The sequence below is a fragment of the Heterocephalus glaber genome, unplaced genomic scaffold (genome assembly GCF_053883595.1).
Source record: "Heterocephalus glaber isolate CG9 unplaced genomic scaffold, H.glaber_assembly_v1.0 deba00000676, whole genome shotgun sequence".
Classification (NCBI taxonomy): Eukaryota; Metazoa; Chordata; class Mammalia; order Rodentia; family Bathyergidae; genus Heterocephalus; species Heterocephalus glaber.
The window spans coordinates 23,829,220-23,844,269 of NW_028258156.1; the positions used below are offsets into that span (position 1 = coordinate 23,829,220).

A 15,050-nucleotide genomic window follows, 5' to 3' on the forward strand; every position below is an offset into this window, starting at 1 on the left:
ATGTTTTAAGTCAAATGAAAATTGTGGTATATGTCATATAAAATTTAGAAAATTCTGTCTTTAATCATAAAAAGAACTATTCCATATAATAAACTAATGGGTCGCCATCTTTTTGAATAAGATACTTTCCTTCTTTAAATCAATAAACTACCTATATGTAGGAAAATTATAAATTTCTTATTTTTGTTTTCCTCAAGTTTCCATGTTTCCTAAAGTAAATATAGACTTACTCATTAATCCATTAAAAAGAATATTTAAAATCACCTAAGACTGTAAACAAAATACTCAATCAAAATTTATCAACAGGGGTTTACATGTAGCTAAAAATATGCAGGCCACTTATTTTCTTCATCACACTAATCTTAATTTAGTGTAGGTCCTTTACCCACCTGACATATTTTCCCTTTTCCGGCGCTGTAGTAGCACTGCCCTCTCTTTATCCAGACTCCTACATTAAAATATTAACATGGTTATTTATCACACTATCATAAAGACAGATGGTAAAGCATATCTGTTTTAAATGTGAACTTTAAGATTTTTTAAAATATTATTAGTGAAAATCAACAGTATGAAATATGCACCATCTCTTGCCTTACAATTTAGATATGATCTAGTGCTATAGCAGTAATGCCAGTTAAGTGACTCCATTTCATTCTGCTCAAAAAATCACTTTTTACCTAAGAAATAAGTATATTTTTTGAAAATCAGTATTTAAAGCAAAAAGTCTGAAAAAAGACATGAAGTTAACAATACAATTAAAATCATAAATTTCTTAAATGTATGATGCTAAATTAGTGTCTGTTGCATATTATGCCTCAAATTCTTTCCACTCTTGAAATAATAAACACCAAACATTTAACAGGCAAAATTAACCTCATATTAACCACCACCAGTCTCTACCCATGAACTACATAATCCATAGTAACTTTTTCACATTTTCCCCAACATTTTCATTGTATATACTTAACTCAAGAGAATGACTAGATCATTTTAAAAGAAGAGAACAAAGGCTCTAGACTAAGATGATTACAATTCAGTAAAGACTAACTTTAAAGTCTACTGGGACATGTAATTATCATCCTAGTATGTCATATAGCAATCCTTGTTATCACAGAATGATAAGCAGATCTCTCTCAACTAACTGCCCTTCTAATGGTCAGTTTTAACCAGCTCTTACTGAATTCATCAACAGACATTTATTTCACCAAAAACTATCTGGCGGAATGCAGGGATTTAGCTCAGTGGCGCTGCACCTGGCTCACAAGCGCAAGGTCCTAAGTACAGTCCTTAGTACAAAAAAAAAAATAGACCAAAAACTATCTGGCAAAATGCTAATAACGACCATAAAATGAAACAAAAAATATAAAAACTTCACTCATATTAAGCAAAATGGTAGGATAACTCATTGATGTTACCAATTCTCATCTAATGAAACTGGCAAAAATCTGTCAAATACTCTTCTCATGAAGCTTGGGATAATAGATATGCTTTTCAATTATTGGTGAGAATTCAAAACTGCACAGCTCCTACTGGAGGAGGCTGTGGTAAAATCTGGCAAAATGTGGAACTGAATAATCCTACTTCTATTTGCAATAACAGAAGACTGAGGGCTGGGGATTTAGCTCAGTGGTTCTGGCGCCTGCCTTGAAAGCGCAAGGTCCTGAGTTTGACCCCCAGTACCAAAAAAAAAAAGAAGACTGAAAAAAATGTCTCCCCAAAAGGGACTAGTTAAATGAACCACAGTATATGAAAAAAGTACCTTGAAGCTAAAGAAAGAAATGAGCCACTCTATACTACTATGATCTCTATACTTCTACTTTTTGTTTTGAAGCATGGTCTCGCTATATACTCAATACATGCACTGCATGCCTGACTTCAGCACTTATTTTTAAAAGAAAAAAAATAAATGTAACAAGTACTCTGTATAAAATGCTCCTGCTTATCTAGGCAAGGAGAGGACATAAATACATGGGTAAATATCTGCGTGTAAGAGAACAAGCAATGGGAGGAAAAACCCATTTTTACAACTGTCACTTCTGGGATAAAAGGAATAAAGACAGAAGTTAGATTTATTTGAATATATGCTGTTTCATATATTTGATTTCAGAATAATAGAACTACTTTTTACAAAATTATAATGTATATAATTATGAAAATAAATTAAAAATGGATTTCTCAAAATTAATAACTAAATCACTCATGCATTTCTGGTGAGAAGGTAAAATGGCATAGCCTTTATGGAAAATAGTTTGACAATTTCTTATAAAACTAAACATGAACTAACATATATCTGAGCTATCACACTCTTGGGCATCAATCTCATGTTAAAAAATCACTGATTCACATGAAAATCTATACACAAATGTTCATAGCAACTTTACTTGTAATAGTCTACAAAGTATAAACAACCCAAATGTTATTCCATGGGTGAATGGTTGAACAGAGTGTAGTACATATATATCATGGGATACTACTTTCAGCAATAAAAAAGAATAAAATAGTCATACATGCAACAAATCAGGTAGCTCTCCAGGGAATCATGCTCACTGAAAAGGTCAATACCAAAAGGTCATATACTGGGTCATAAAATATATGGTCCCATTTATATGACAGTTTGGAAATGACCAAATTATAAAATGAAGTATAGATCAGTGGTATTTGCAGCAATGAAAATGTTCTATACCTTGGCTCCTTCACTTTATATCAATGTCAAAGTCCTAGTTATGATACTGTATTAACAGTTTCAAAAGATGTTACCACTAGCAGTAACTAGGTAAAGATAGACAAGGTCTCTGTATTTTTTTTACAACTGCAATAAAGTTGACAATTACTCAAAAAGTTTAACTTTTTGAAACATAATCTAATGTCAGTGTGTGTCCAGTTGGTGTTATAATCATGAAATTCTTTCAAGGAATTTCAAACAGAATTATACAGCCCAAAGAGTATACTCCTAGATAAAGTTCCAAACTGCTTTATATTATCCTACCCATGGTGTTAGGGTTGGTGTTTTTGCTCTGTAGGATTAAGCAACTGAGTACTTATGTGACATTTTGGTTTGTTTTTTTTTTTGGTACCGAGGATCGAACTCGAACTTGGGTCCTTATGCTTGCACAGCAGGTGGCGAAACCACTGAACTAAATCCCCGGCCCTTATGTGACATTTTAATTACATTATTCTTGTGTTGTTGAGAACTAGGTTATTAGATATGATATACTATAAAAAAGTTGAATAAAAACTTGCATTCCTAAATTTAAACTGCAATCATAAGAATAAATTCATATATTTTAGATTAAAAGTAAACACATAGTTAAAACAGAATTGTTGACAATTACTGAACCAGGGTGGTAGATTCATATGAGTTCACCGTATTATTTTGCATAGGTTTAAAAATGTTCATAATACATTTAAAAACAAAAAAGAAATTGGGGGACTGTACATGCTGTAGATAGGAGGAATGGTAGACTTACCAAATTATACATGTAACCAAGGTAGTGTTCTAGAGACTTTTTAGCATAGCACATTCCAGTAAAAAAAGATGTAACACTTAGAAAATGCACTATTATTTAATGTATCACTTATAAAATCCCTACAAAGTAAACAATGATACACTGTCAATGGAAAAATTCTTAATTTTAGAGATGTCAGTATAAGAAAAATAATAGTACATGTAAAAATGAAAAAGTACACCTTAAAATTAATGAAATACAGTGGCACCCCAGTCCGAACTTAATTTGTTCTACAATTTTGAAAAAGATGGCCATGTTTGTGTTTGTGATGGAAAGGTGGCTTTGTTCATGTTTGTCATCCAATCCACAGTTTGCAAACAAAAACAAAATTTTGCCCAATGCCTCTATATGGGAACCAAATTTTTTGTAAACAAGTGGTCATGAATTGAGTGAGCTACCACCGTACTGTGATTCATTAATTTTTTAATCTAGAAATTATAAATAAAATCCTATTAATTTTTCCAGTAAAATTACTGGCAATCTTATCAGGTATGTACAACTTACCTAGGCTGACAACGTTCACATAGATATGTATCAGGAATATGCTGCCTGTTGATCCCCATGCAGTCAATATGTTGCCAAACACTTAAAAGGAAAAAAGGGTGAGGGGAGTAGATGAAACATTAAAACCATATTTAAGATCTATTCTGTTTATCACTTCATAAGTACCTACTTTGAGTTTAGCGCTGCAAAAGGTGCTATGAGGCAGTCACAGAAATACGTCCTCAAGGAGATAAAAGTTTGAGATGTAAAAACAAGAGGTAAATGTAGGATACATAAAATAAATTTCTACGTAAAAATAGGATGCACAGAATAAATTTCTTTTTTAAAATGTAAAAGTTATAAATCATCAAGTAGAGATGTCCACACCATGTGGAGTTGATGGGAAAAATACCTGGAGAATAACGGGTGTGATAAGAACCTCACACTGGGAAACAGGAATAAAAAGATTATTTTAGTATTTATCAGTTGGCAGATAAGAGGAAAAGGTGGCCAGATAGTGGTCAATGGGTTAAAAGTAGATGAAGTGCAGTTAGAATATATAGCACTCAGATTGTTGGGATGTGTGTAGATTTCCTGTCAACATGTAATGATTTTAGTGGCATATAGTATTAATTAAGGAAGCTAAGAAAACAAAGCAAAATGACCTACTAGGAGGCTTTTCCAACATTTCAGACTTAGTTAAAAAAAAGTACAGAACTAGAATAATAGCAAAGAAATATTCAAAGAATCTAAGAGGTATTCCATAAGGTGAGAAATTAAGACTAATTACTTTGAATGGAATGGACCAGCTTGAAGCAAACTTCTCAATTTGTTTCATATATTATTACCAAGACTTCAATTGTCTAAAATATACATACATATACTGTATATATATATGTTCACAAACATAGTCTTAACACTTCTGTACATAAAAATTAGCAGCACCTAATATAAACATACTAACCTAACCAGTATTGTGTTGTTCTTTACTTCTTAACTGAAAATGTTCAGATAAGAACTGGTAGAATGTGGGAGTATGAACTATATACAAAAGAAATGAAAAAAAGCAAAATAAAGAACAAGGAAAATTAAAATAATAAATTACATAAATTTGAGAGGTAAATAGTGATGTCATGCAGACAACAGAAAAAACAAAGCTAGAAAATTAATAAACGGTCAGGGTAAGGGATGTCAGACTTGAAAAGATGGGTATAGGCAATAGGATGTTGAAAAAACTAAAAGACACAATGTAAAGAAAGAATAGTGAAGAAAACAAAGATTGAGCCTTGCAGTATGCTACAAGTTGAACAACAGAAAAAAGAACCAGAGAGAGGGACAGGGAGAGCAAAGAGCGAAAGGGCGAGGAAGTCAGTCATAGTAGTAACTAGGGCAGTCACTGAGAAACAAATACCTTGAGTAATCCAAAAACTCTGCAGTTGTCCTATAAGAATGTACAGATGGATATAAAATAAACCTCAAGGACAATTTCCCTATTCTCTAATAAAGATAACTGCATATTTATATTTATAGATAATTTGATCAAAAGAAAAACACTGCTTAGATTATCTGTTAAAATAAAGACATTGCCAAAAAAAAATAAAAAAAAAAAAAACATTCCCAAATGGTATGTAATTTTTCCTTCAGGTGATCAGCTAAAAGACTGGCTATAATAAACATGACACTTTCTACTAGAAGGAAAGCAGTAAGTAACTGAAGTTATTTTTTGGCTTTTAAATTTACCTCCTAAAAAAATATACTGAGGTCATTATTTGTGGTAATGATATGTATCACAGGTAATGAAAATTTATTTTTAAATGTGAGAAGATACTACAGTATGTTATTATTAAAATAAACTCAAAGTATTCATATTAACAACCTTCCATAAAAGCAGTATCAAATTTCTACATAGCACTTTAATGTCCAACTCCTAATCACTCTAATGGGTAGGAACAATATTATAAGTACTGCAAAGTAATTTATATTTGGCTCCAGGATGCATTTTTATACTCACATTCAAATATGGATATAAATTATACTACTTCAAATCAAATAATGAAGCTATGCCATAAAGACATGACCCCAAGAAATTCTGTAATGCTACCAAACTTTCTTGCCCTCTACAATGTACTGCTGAAATACTCTGCTTCCCACCCTATGCAGGGGATGAACTCATTAACTTTAAGGCTCAAATGCTGCTGTTCCCTCTCCATCCTCCCCAAATCCCTCCCACAAAAACAAACAAACAAACCAAAAAACAAAAAACTGAAAGAAAACCCCACTTGCTGTCCCAATCACACCTTCTCTAGGGGAAGAGGCCTTTCTTGGTGGTTGAACCAGGGTTGGGGGGAGGGGAGACTGTGGTTCTGGTACAAGAAGACTCCAGAGTGCTGCAAGGTTCAAGTCAAAAGGAGGTGAGAGAGTCAGGTCAAACAAACATCAATCAAAATGTTTAATTCCCCTAAACTGGAAAATCAGAGTTGACTAGACAGCACAAATCATTCCAACGGAAATACAAGGGACTCAATTCTCCCCTCATTTCTAACTTATCTATTCCTATATGTGTACTTGTATTACTACTGAACTAAGTAAAAAGAGAGATGATCCCAAATGAATAGAGTTCAGAGCTGATTATTACTCAACTTACAACGGGGATTTCTAATAGGCTCTAAGATAGCTTCTTTCAATAAAGGCTTTTTCTAGGAACAAAATAGACTGCATCAATAGTAGCAGAGTACCACTTAAAAATGTGTTCATTAATTTCTTCAAAAGTGACTTCACTTATCATTTCCAAATTAACAATCACGGTTAGAAGCATTCAAGGAAAACAAACTAATGGCGTGAGATATTTTACCTGCATTTGTCACAACAGATCATGTATCCATCATCATGTGTAAAACCACATATGCACCTGGTTACATCAGTACCATAACTTCCATCCTCAGATGTGCTGATTGTAGTAGCACTGGAAGTTTCATCAAAATTAGGAGTGGTAAATATGCCTACTTCATTTTTGCTAATAAGAACTGATGGAGGAGGGGAGGCTGGAGGTGTTGGAGGAGGACGAGCACCATAATTATGGTCCTGGATAAGGGAACACAAATGCAACACAATGTGAGCTAAGTAACTTAAAATCCAACCGTGACTTTGAACAATCAAGAGATACAAAATTGGTCTATTCTTTAATATCTTTAAAATAATGACTTGGCTGGGATTTAGCTCAGTGGTTCTGGCGCCTGCTGCGCAAGCGCAAGGTCCTGAGTTCAATCCCTGGTACCAAAAAAAAAAAATAAAGTAAAATAAAATAAAATAATGACTTGATGAAGCTAGATCTGGTTTTTTGTTTTGTTTTGTTTTTGAGACAAGGTCTTGCTATGTAGTTCAGGCTGGCTTTGAATTCACTATATAGCTCAGGCTGTCCTCAAACTTGTGACAATCCTCCTAGTTTGGCCTCCTGAGTGCTGGGATTACAGGTGTGCACCACCGTGCCCGGCCAATGAAGCTAGCTAGATCTTACAACACAGTGGTTAAGTGACTACAGCTATTTACAAAGTGTGTGTGTAGGAGGGAGGAGTCCACCTTCACATCAACACCATTTCCCCCTCCCTAAATCCAAAGATTCTTTAGTCTTCAGATAGTTCTTTGGTCACACAGCTTCACCTTCACGATAAAAGCAGGTACATGACATAGGAACAAAGATTTAAAAAAAAAAAACCCTCAGGAATACAGAGGATAAGAATAACAAAAACAAAAGAAGATACACTATTACTGTAAAGTGTATAATATGAGATTTTTTAAAAATTGGTACTATTTATTCTGGTCCAAGTAAAAAAAAAGTTCTCAATTTTACCTTCATAATATCACAAATGTGTCCAATTCTGAAACTATCTAAATACAAACTCTTCCTACTAGATATGCAATACTGATTAGCTTAGATGAGTTTTTTGCTCAAGTATAGAACAGGGATGAAAACTACATTTCATGAGGTTGTTTTTGAGGATTAAGTGAGATTAAGTCTGCCACATAACAAGTGCTCAACAAATGATAACTATATAATTTACCATGTAAATTACTATATAATTTAGAATACATAGCACAATATAACTTTAACCACAGTCTCATCAAATTACTAATAGCATAAAATTTATAAAATAATAATTATAATTTTTAAAATTTTAATCCCTTAAGTAATATGGATAGATTAATTTAAACTACAAATTACATATCCAGGGCTGGGGATTTAGCTCAGTGGCTCTGTCCCTGCCTCGTCAGCACAAGGTCCTGAGTTCAATCCCTGATACTGAAAAAAGACAAAACAAAAAAACTACATATCTAATTGTTCAAGTATCAAACAACTATGCTTTTACAATTCTTGAGTTTTAAGCACAATACTATACGCATCCCTTTTCAGTCTCTAAATGTTAAAAATATTCTTTCAGAGAAACATTTGACACTTACCGCATAGGGCAAACCAATGTAACTGTGTGAATGATGTGAGCTGCTGGTATATAACTGGTGGGGATAACTGTTGGATTTCTCAACTACCACAGGGCTAGCTTCTACGGATTCTGGTCTGGAGGGAAAAAAGTTCCATCAATGAGAATTCAATTCATTTTTTTTCTTATAATCAATTTAAAATAAGTACTTACACTAAAACATTGGCAATACAAATACAATATATATTTATAGTAGGTAGATAACTGGCATATAAGACATACCCTATTCTAGATTCTGGGTCAAAACAAAGCTTTTTGTTTAAGTAAAATAAATGTCCTACTCCAAGTTCAAATATAGTTTTCCTCTCTATCATTAAAAAAAAAAATTACTCAAAACCAAACATATAAAATAGCCAACAACTCTGGGAACACTGGATTGGACACAGGGTAGAGAGAAGTGATGGGCTGATTAAGCAGGACTCAGGATACAATGAACCTAAATGGACCTTGATGTGAATGTGTCTACATTTTTTTTTTTTTTTTGGTACCGGGGATCAAACTCGGGACTTTGTGCTTGGGAAGCAAGCGGCGGAACCACTGAGCTAAATCCCTGGCCCGTGAATGTGTCTACTTTAATATTCAAAACTATATAACAGTGTTGAGTGTGATAAGACAGAACAGAGCTTTGGAAATGTCAGTAAGTTAGGGAACAAGAAACCTCATAATGAACCAGGACTTATACCTGAAAAAATTCAAGCAGCAGCCCCTAGTTGATCTGTACTTCTGGCCTGGTAACAGTTAAGAAAATGGTGATGACCTCTATTGCTACAAATGAAGTAACAATTCACCAGTTGTTACTGATTTATAAACTCTCTTCCCTAGTACTTTACATATGTCACTTTTGCAACTTCTTTACTCATTCCAAACCTCCTAAGCTCTACTTTAGCTAATTCCTATTGGTCAGTGTGGTAACATACCTACATGTGAGGTCAATTCACATTAAAATTAATCTCTCCTTTTCATATATACAACACAATCTGTTTCTGTGCTAACACTTTACAATACTATAGATGGAATACTACTGAAATGATTTTTTTCACAACAATCCTTATCCACAAGTTTCCCTTAAAACTTAGAACTATGTGTATTACTAATGGTTTCAGACTTCTAGCTACACTCTAATTGGTCCTAAGACCAGCAGCACAAAAAACAAATTTTATAGTCAACTATTTCTTCATATATTCCCCCTCTTTCTCAAATCTCAATTTAGCTATAAGAGGCTGCTGCTGTGACACCTGGTGTGCCAGATCAACAGAAAAAGAAGGTGCAAACAGAAGTTACTAATTACAAGAGATTACAAAAAGAAGTCTCCAATATGTTCTGAATACTTTATTTATTTATTTTTGGTACTGGGGATAGAACTCAGGACCTTGCGCTTACAAGGTAGGTGCAGTGGCACTGAGCTAAATCCCCAGATCTGTTCTGAATGCTTTAAAAACTAACACCTAATGTCTATGCCATTAAACCTCTTAGTTTCAAAACTGATACATCTTCACTATGTAAATTTTCAATACAGAAGTACATAACACAAGACTATTACCATCCAATCTCTACTACCACATCAGCACTGCCTTGTATTCCCTTCTAAATTTTACTGTGCATGAATTTAACATAAGTACCTACACAAACTGTGATCAAAATATACAAAAAATGTTTAAATTTTTGAAAATTACCATAAAAGTCACACTGCCATTAATCTCCTTCAAAATAATCCCCATTGGTTCAAAAAACTTATCATTTTTGCCATATTCTAAAGCAGTTCTGGAAGTTCTCTTTCATGAGTGTCTTTACAAGGTGTGATAAAAAAATATGAATGCAGTTGCTCAGTGCCATGCAACAGAAAGGAAGCCTCCTAAAAAATTACGGTGGTCTTCATCCACTTCATTATTCACCAGATGTGACACCATATGAGTTCTGGCTTCTCCTCTCCAAAGTCAAAATGACCATGAAAGGTAAAGGTTTTGAGTTTATTCAGGACATCAAAGCAGCCATGACAATGCAACTAAAGACACATACAAAAGAGGACTTCTAGGACTGCCTCAAAAAGTGGCAAGAAGGATGGAATAAGTGTGCTTGAAGAGAGGGGGAATACTCTAAGGGGGATTAATTGCAATGTGTCTTTGACTGTAAAAAACTTTTTTAAATGTAAAGATTTATTGATTTTTTAATCATACCTTGTATTCACCACTTGCTCTTCCTACCTTTAAATGTCAATAGACAACTATCTTATTTTTGGTAATAACTGCTTATTTCACTATATAAATGTGACATAGCTTATTTAACAATTTCCCTACTGATAAATTGTTTTTATTTTTCACTATAAAAAGTATCAGTGGAACTGTACACCCTTGCCACATATCTTTTCTGCATACATGGCACTGTTTATATAACAAGGATTCTTGGAAATATAAGTGCTAAACAAAAAAGGATAAAGGCACATAAAATTGATAGACATTGCCAAACTATCTTTGATTATTTTACAATATTGACTCCTTTAAAGTTCTTTAAAAATTATATAGAAGAGGGCTGGGGATTTAGCTCAGTGGTTTCACCACCTGCTGCACAAGTGCAGGGACCCAAGTTCAATCCCTGGTACCAAAAAAAAAAAAATTACATAGAAGAAGTAGCATTTAGCAATGATCTATAATACTATTAATAAAGCAACATGCAGGACTTGTGGCCAGTGTAGCAAGATTCACTCTTAAGGATTTAGATCAAACTCTTCAATGTTACTAAAGAGTATGGGAAAACTTCAATATTTTGGAGTAGTTAATGGTGGCGCCATGCCTATCTGAAGTAGTTAATGGTTAGGAATAAAATTAAACTTTTAGTGGAAATGTAGATAAATTCAAATATATAAGATTCACAAATACTTTGTATAACATCATGATTCAAATTAAAGCTACAATGATGACAAGCTGGCAATGAAAGAAAGCAAAAATACTTAGAGCCTCATGCCTACTGCCTGTACTTTATTTTAAAAACAAGGTAAAAACTTTGAGAAAAGAGTTGGTTGACTATTTTAAGGATTTTCCAAACCTAAGTCATTTACTTATTTATTTTTTGGGTTCCAGGGATCGAACTCGGGTCCTTGCGCTTGCGCAGCAGGCGCCGAAACCACTGAGCTAAATCCCTGGCCCTAAATCTAAGTCACTTTATTAAAATTTTTAAACAACTCTTTTTTAAAAAAACAAAGTAACAATAACAGGTATTATTAAGACGAAAGTCCCACAGTCAGGAATATCTCAAAACTCTGCATTTCTACAGCAAGGTAAATCAGAAAAACAACTTGGTGACAAATGCCAAAAGTCAAACTTCCTCTCCACAGCCCCAATTTTGAAAACTTACCATAAGGAAATAGTTCCCACCAAAGGCAGACGTGCAGATCTGAGATGTTTGTTTTAACACTATTTGTAAACTAGAATTTTGAGTAGAAATCTTAAGCTTCTACGTTAAGGTCAAATGAGTTTCCCTCTAAAATCTCCTGCAATGCTATCATACAATAAATTGTGCAGTAGTTTGTTGTTGTTTACAAGTCTGACTAGTCCTGTTTTAAATAAATCATTAAATTTGCAAGGTATCAAATATTGTTAAATTATTTAATACTTACTGAACATCAAGAATGCATTAGACTAACACAGACTTTATATAAAATTTGTTCTTTTTAAAGTATACCCCCCAAATTTTATCTCTTAAAGCCTTAAAATAAGTTTTTTTATAATCCTTTTATACAGTTGCAAGTTCCAGCCCAGCTTGGGCAAATTAGTGAGATTCTGTCTTAAAACAGAATTTTATTTGCTATCTGTACTATATATGTGCACATTGTTAATCTAACAGGAACACGAATACACTAGTACATACATCACTTTTCTATACGTACTTTCCTTGTCTCTTTTAATGATACAAGCCCCTAGTTTGAAGGGTTTATAGGGACTGTACATAAGTATACTATGCCTTCAGCATATCCATGAAGTACTGACATGATTTTGTGTAATATCATGTATGGTTAATATAGTTATGTAAGATTTAATATACTAATGTAAAATTTATGAAGATTAATAAAATCTGACACAATGTATCAGATTCACTCTTCACTCAATCTAATATCCGATACATTGAGCCAAGAAACAGAATGTGGGCTCCTTGGAGAAAAGTGATTCTTTTATTCAAAACCTGTGTAAAGATGTATTTTGCCTCTTATTTCTTTAATACTGTTAAATGTATTTCTGGTTTTCATGTTTTTATACCAACTGAATAAGAACCTTAAAAGGGTTCAGTAAAACCTCTGATGAACTATCATGTTTCCAGATACTACACAGGTTTCGATCTTATTAACCATCTCCATAAAAGAGCTCTTTAAACCTCGGTGACCATTTTTTTCCTTCAGATGCACTTATCTTTCTCAATAACGTGTATCAGAGACAAAGGCAGAGTACTCCAGCCACTAGTATAATATATTTCTGTACAAAGTGATGATGAGTATCATTTTTCTGGATTCTGTTGGGATAGCAGCTTATTATACTGAAGTTTAAAAATGACTATATGCCAGGTGGGGTGGTGCATTCCTGTGATCCCAGCATTCTTGGGAAGCTGAGACAGGAGGATCCCAAGTTCTAGCCCAACCTGGAAACAGTGACTTAGTGAGATCCTGTCTCAAAAAGTAGTGCTAGGAATGCAGTTTAGTGTGATGGCCCTATGTTTAATTCCCAGGGCTGCAAAAATGAATGAATGAATTAATTAATTAATGTAGGTTAGTTTTTCTGTCCCTGACAAAAGAGCTGGGGATGCAGCTTAGGGCAAAGGACCTGGATTCAATCCCCAGTGCTGCCATAAGTAAATGAATGAATGAATAATGAGTGTAACTTAGTATTTCTGTTCCTAACAACAGTGAAACATTTGTCATTTTCTGCTGACTCTTAGTGTTCTCAAATTATATCTTAGTAACATTAATATAAGCCTTTAGTATATGAAAGAATGAATCTAGGGTGTCATTTTACAATCTCTATTCTAAGCAAGGCATTAAAATAAAAGCACTCCTAGCAATGCTGGAAAAGATCCCATTCCCTAGATTACTTCATCAGAAAATGTATTCCTATACTTTGTTCTCATTTGATAAAGTCCACTTAAAAATCTGTTTTTCAAAGATTTTTGGTGGATTAATTTTATAGTCAAGAAGCATATAGGCTATAATTCAACAAGTAGTTCTACAATGATGTTTATCATGTACATACAGTGTCTTCTTAGACCTATACAGCATGAAAAGATAAACACTGTCATCTCCTCAGAGAGTTTCTGAAAGCAAAAGGAAACAGATACTCCAAAGCTACCCTATAAAGCAAAAACAGGGTAAAATGCCATAGAATAGATATGGTTAAATAGTTAACCAAACTCCTCTTCTGTACAAGTCTCAGGACTTTGTGCTTGCAAGGTAGACGCGGTGCCATTGAGCTAAATCCCCGGCCCTCTGACCGTAAATTTTTACCTCTGTCCTCCTAAAAACCTGATTAGCTAATTTACTATATAGCTGCTAGGCATGATACCTGATTGATAAATTAGGTGTATCTGGGCCAGGAGAACTTGATGAGGATGCCACGACTGGAACTTCTGGTCACTACGATATAGTGACCCCTATAAATTGGCATGCTCCTTATAGGAAACTAGAAGCTTTACCTATGGTTGTTACAAAAAACTTCTGAGTGGCATGAGACTTCAAAATTCAGGGAGATAATTACACCTGCCCAACACAGATTTTGTCTCCTTATGCCTGAGTTGTCACCTGAGAACTGGCCCCCCACCCCAAAAAGCTCCTGCTGGCTGACTATCCTCCTACATGGACTGCTGCATGTTCTCACAGAGAAGGGGAAACTTGATGCTAAGCTCTGACAAGTTGTGGCTGGTAACCCATATACCATGTAGACTGGTGTCAACTCTGTAAAGCTCAATGTTTAGCTGAATGCCAAAACCTTACAAGAGTTGCCAAAGGTCAAAATTCTAGACTCAAAGGAGCTCAAGAGAAGAACAAGTGTCTGAATGACAAGAATAAGGACCAACATCATGAAAGTTCATTTAGATTACAAAATTTAAAGAGTAAAGGACTTTAAGCATGTGAATTATATATCAGACATATCTTCTACAGAAAAAAAAATAGTAATGATAGGGAAAAGCAATATCCTATGTATATGTAAAGACAGAGGAAAATGGCAGGTGGAATCTTCACAGAATATGGAGGGATCAGTTAGGCTTTAGAGTAATGTTTCTTCTTTAGCAGCTTCTCCATAGTAATATGCAAACCTCCTATAAGAGAAAGAGATTTTTCTTTGAAGATGTGGATTTAGCAAAACATTAAACTATGCCATTCATTAGGTGACCTGTGTACTAACAACACAGAACACAAATTCAAGCACTTGCCCTAAAATCTCATGGCAGTATTTGGTATAAAATAGTTGTCATCCAGAATGATTTCAAACACATTTTTTTCCTACTTCAAAATTAAAACAGCAAAAATTGTAAATCTCAAAAGGCTTAGAGAGTCCCCTGTAGACTACATCCATAAAACCTAGTTTGACAG

The 15,050-nt window shown here is 34.0% G+C and overlaps 1 protein-coding gene across 9 annotated transcripts in view; it reads right to left on the bottom strand.

Annotated features, from left to right (window-relative positions):
• Positions 1–15,050, bottom strand: part of Kmt2e (lysine methyltransferase 2E (inactive)) — a 105,004-nt gene that overhangs the window by 37,629 nt on the left and 52,325 nt on the right. For 7 of the 9 annotated variants that reach the window (XM_087206510.1, XM_087206504.1, XM_087206506.1 and 4 more), the window contains 4 exons: positions 8,445–8,559; positions 6,841–7,070; positions 4,011–4,091; positions 390–448 (listed from right to left, as the gene is read on the bottom strand). In XM_087206510.1, the coding sequence (XP_087062636.1) occupies positions 390–448; positions 4,011–4,091; positions 6,841–7,070; positions 8,445–8,559 (485 nt within the window). The other 2 variants (XM_087206511.1, XM_087206512.1) reach the window with 2 other exon arrangements.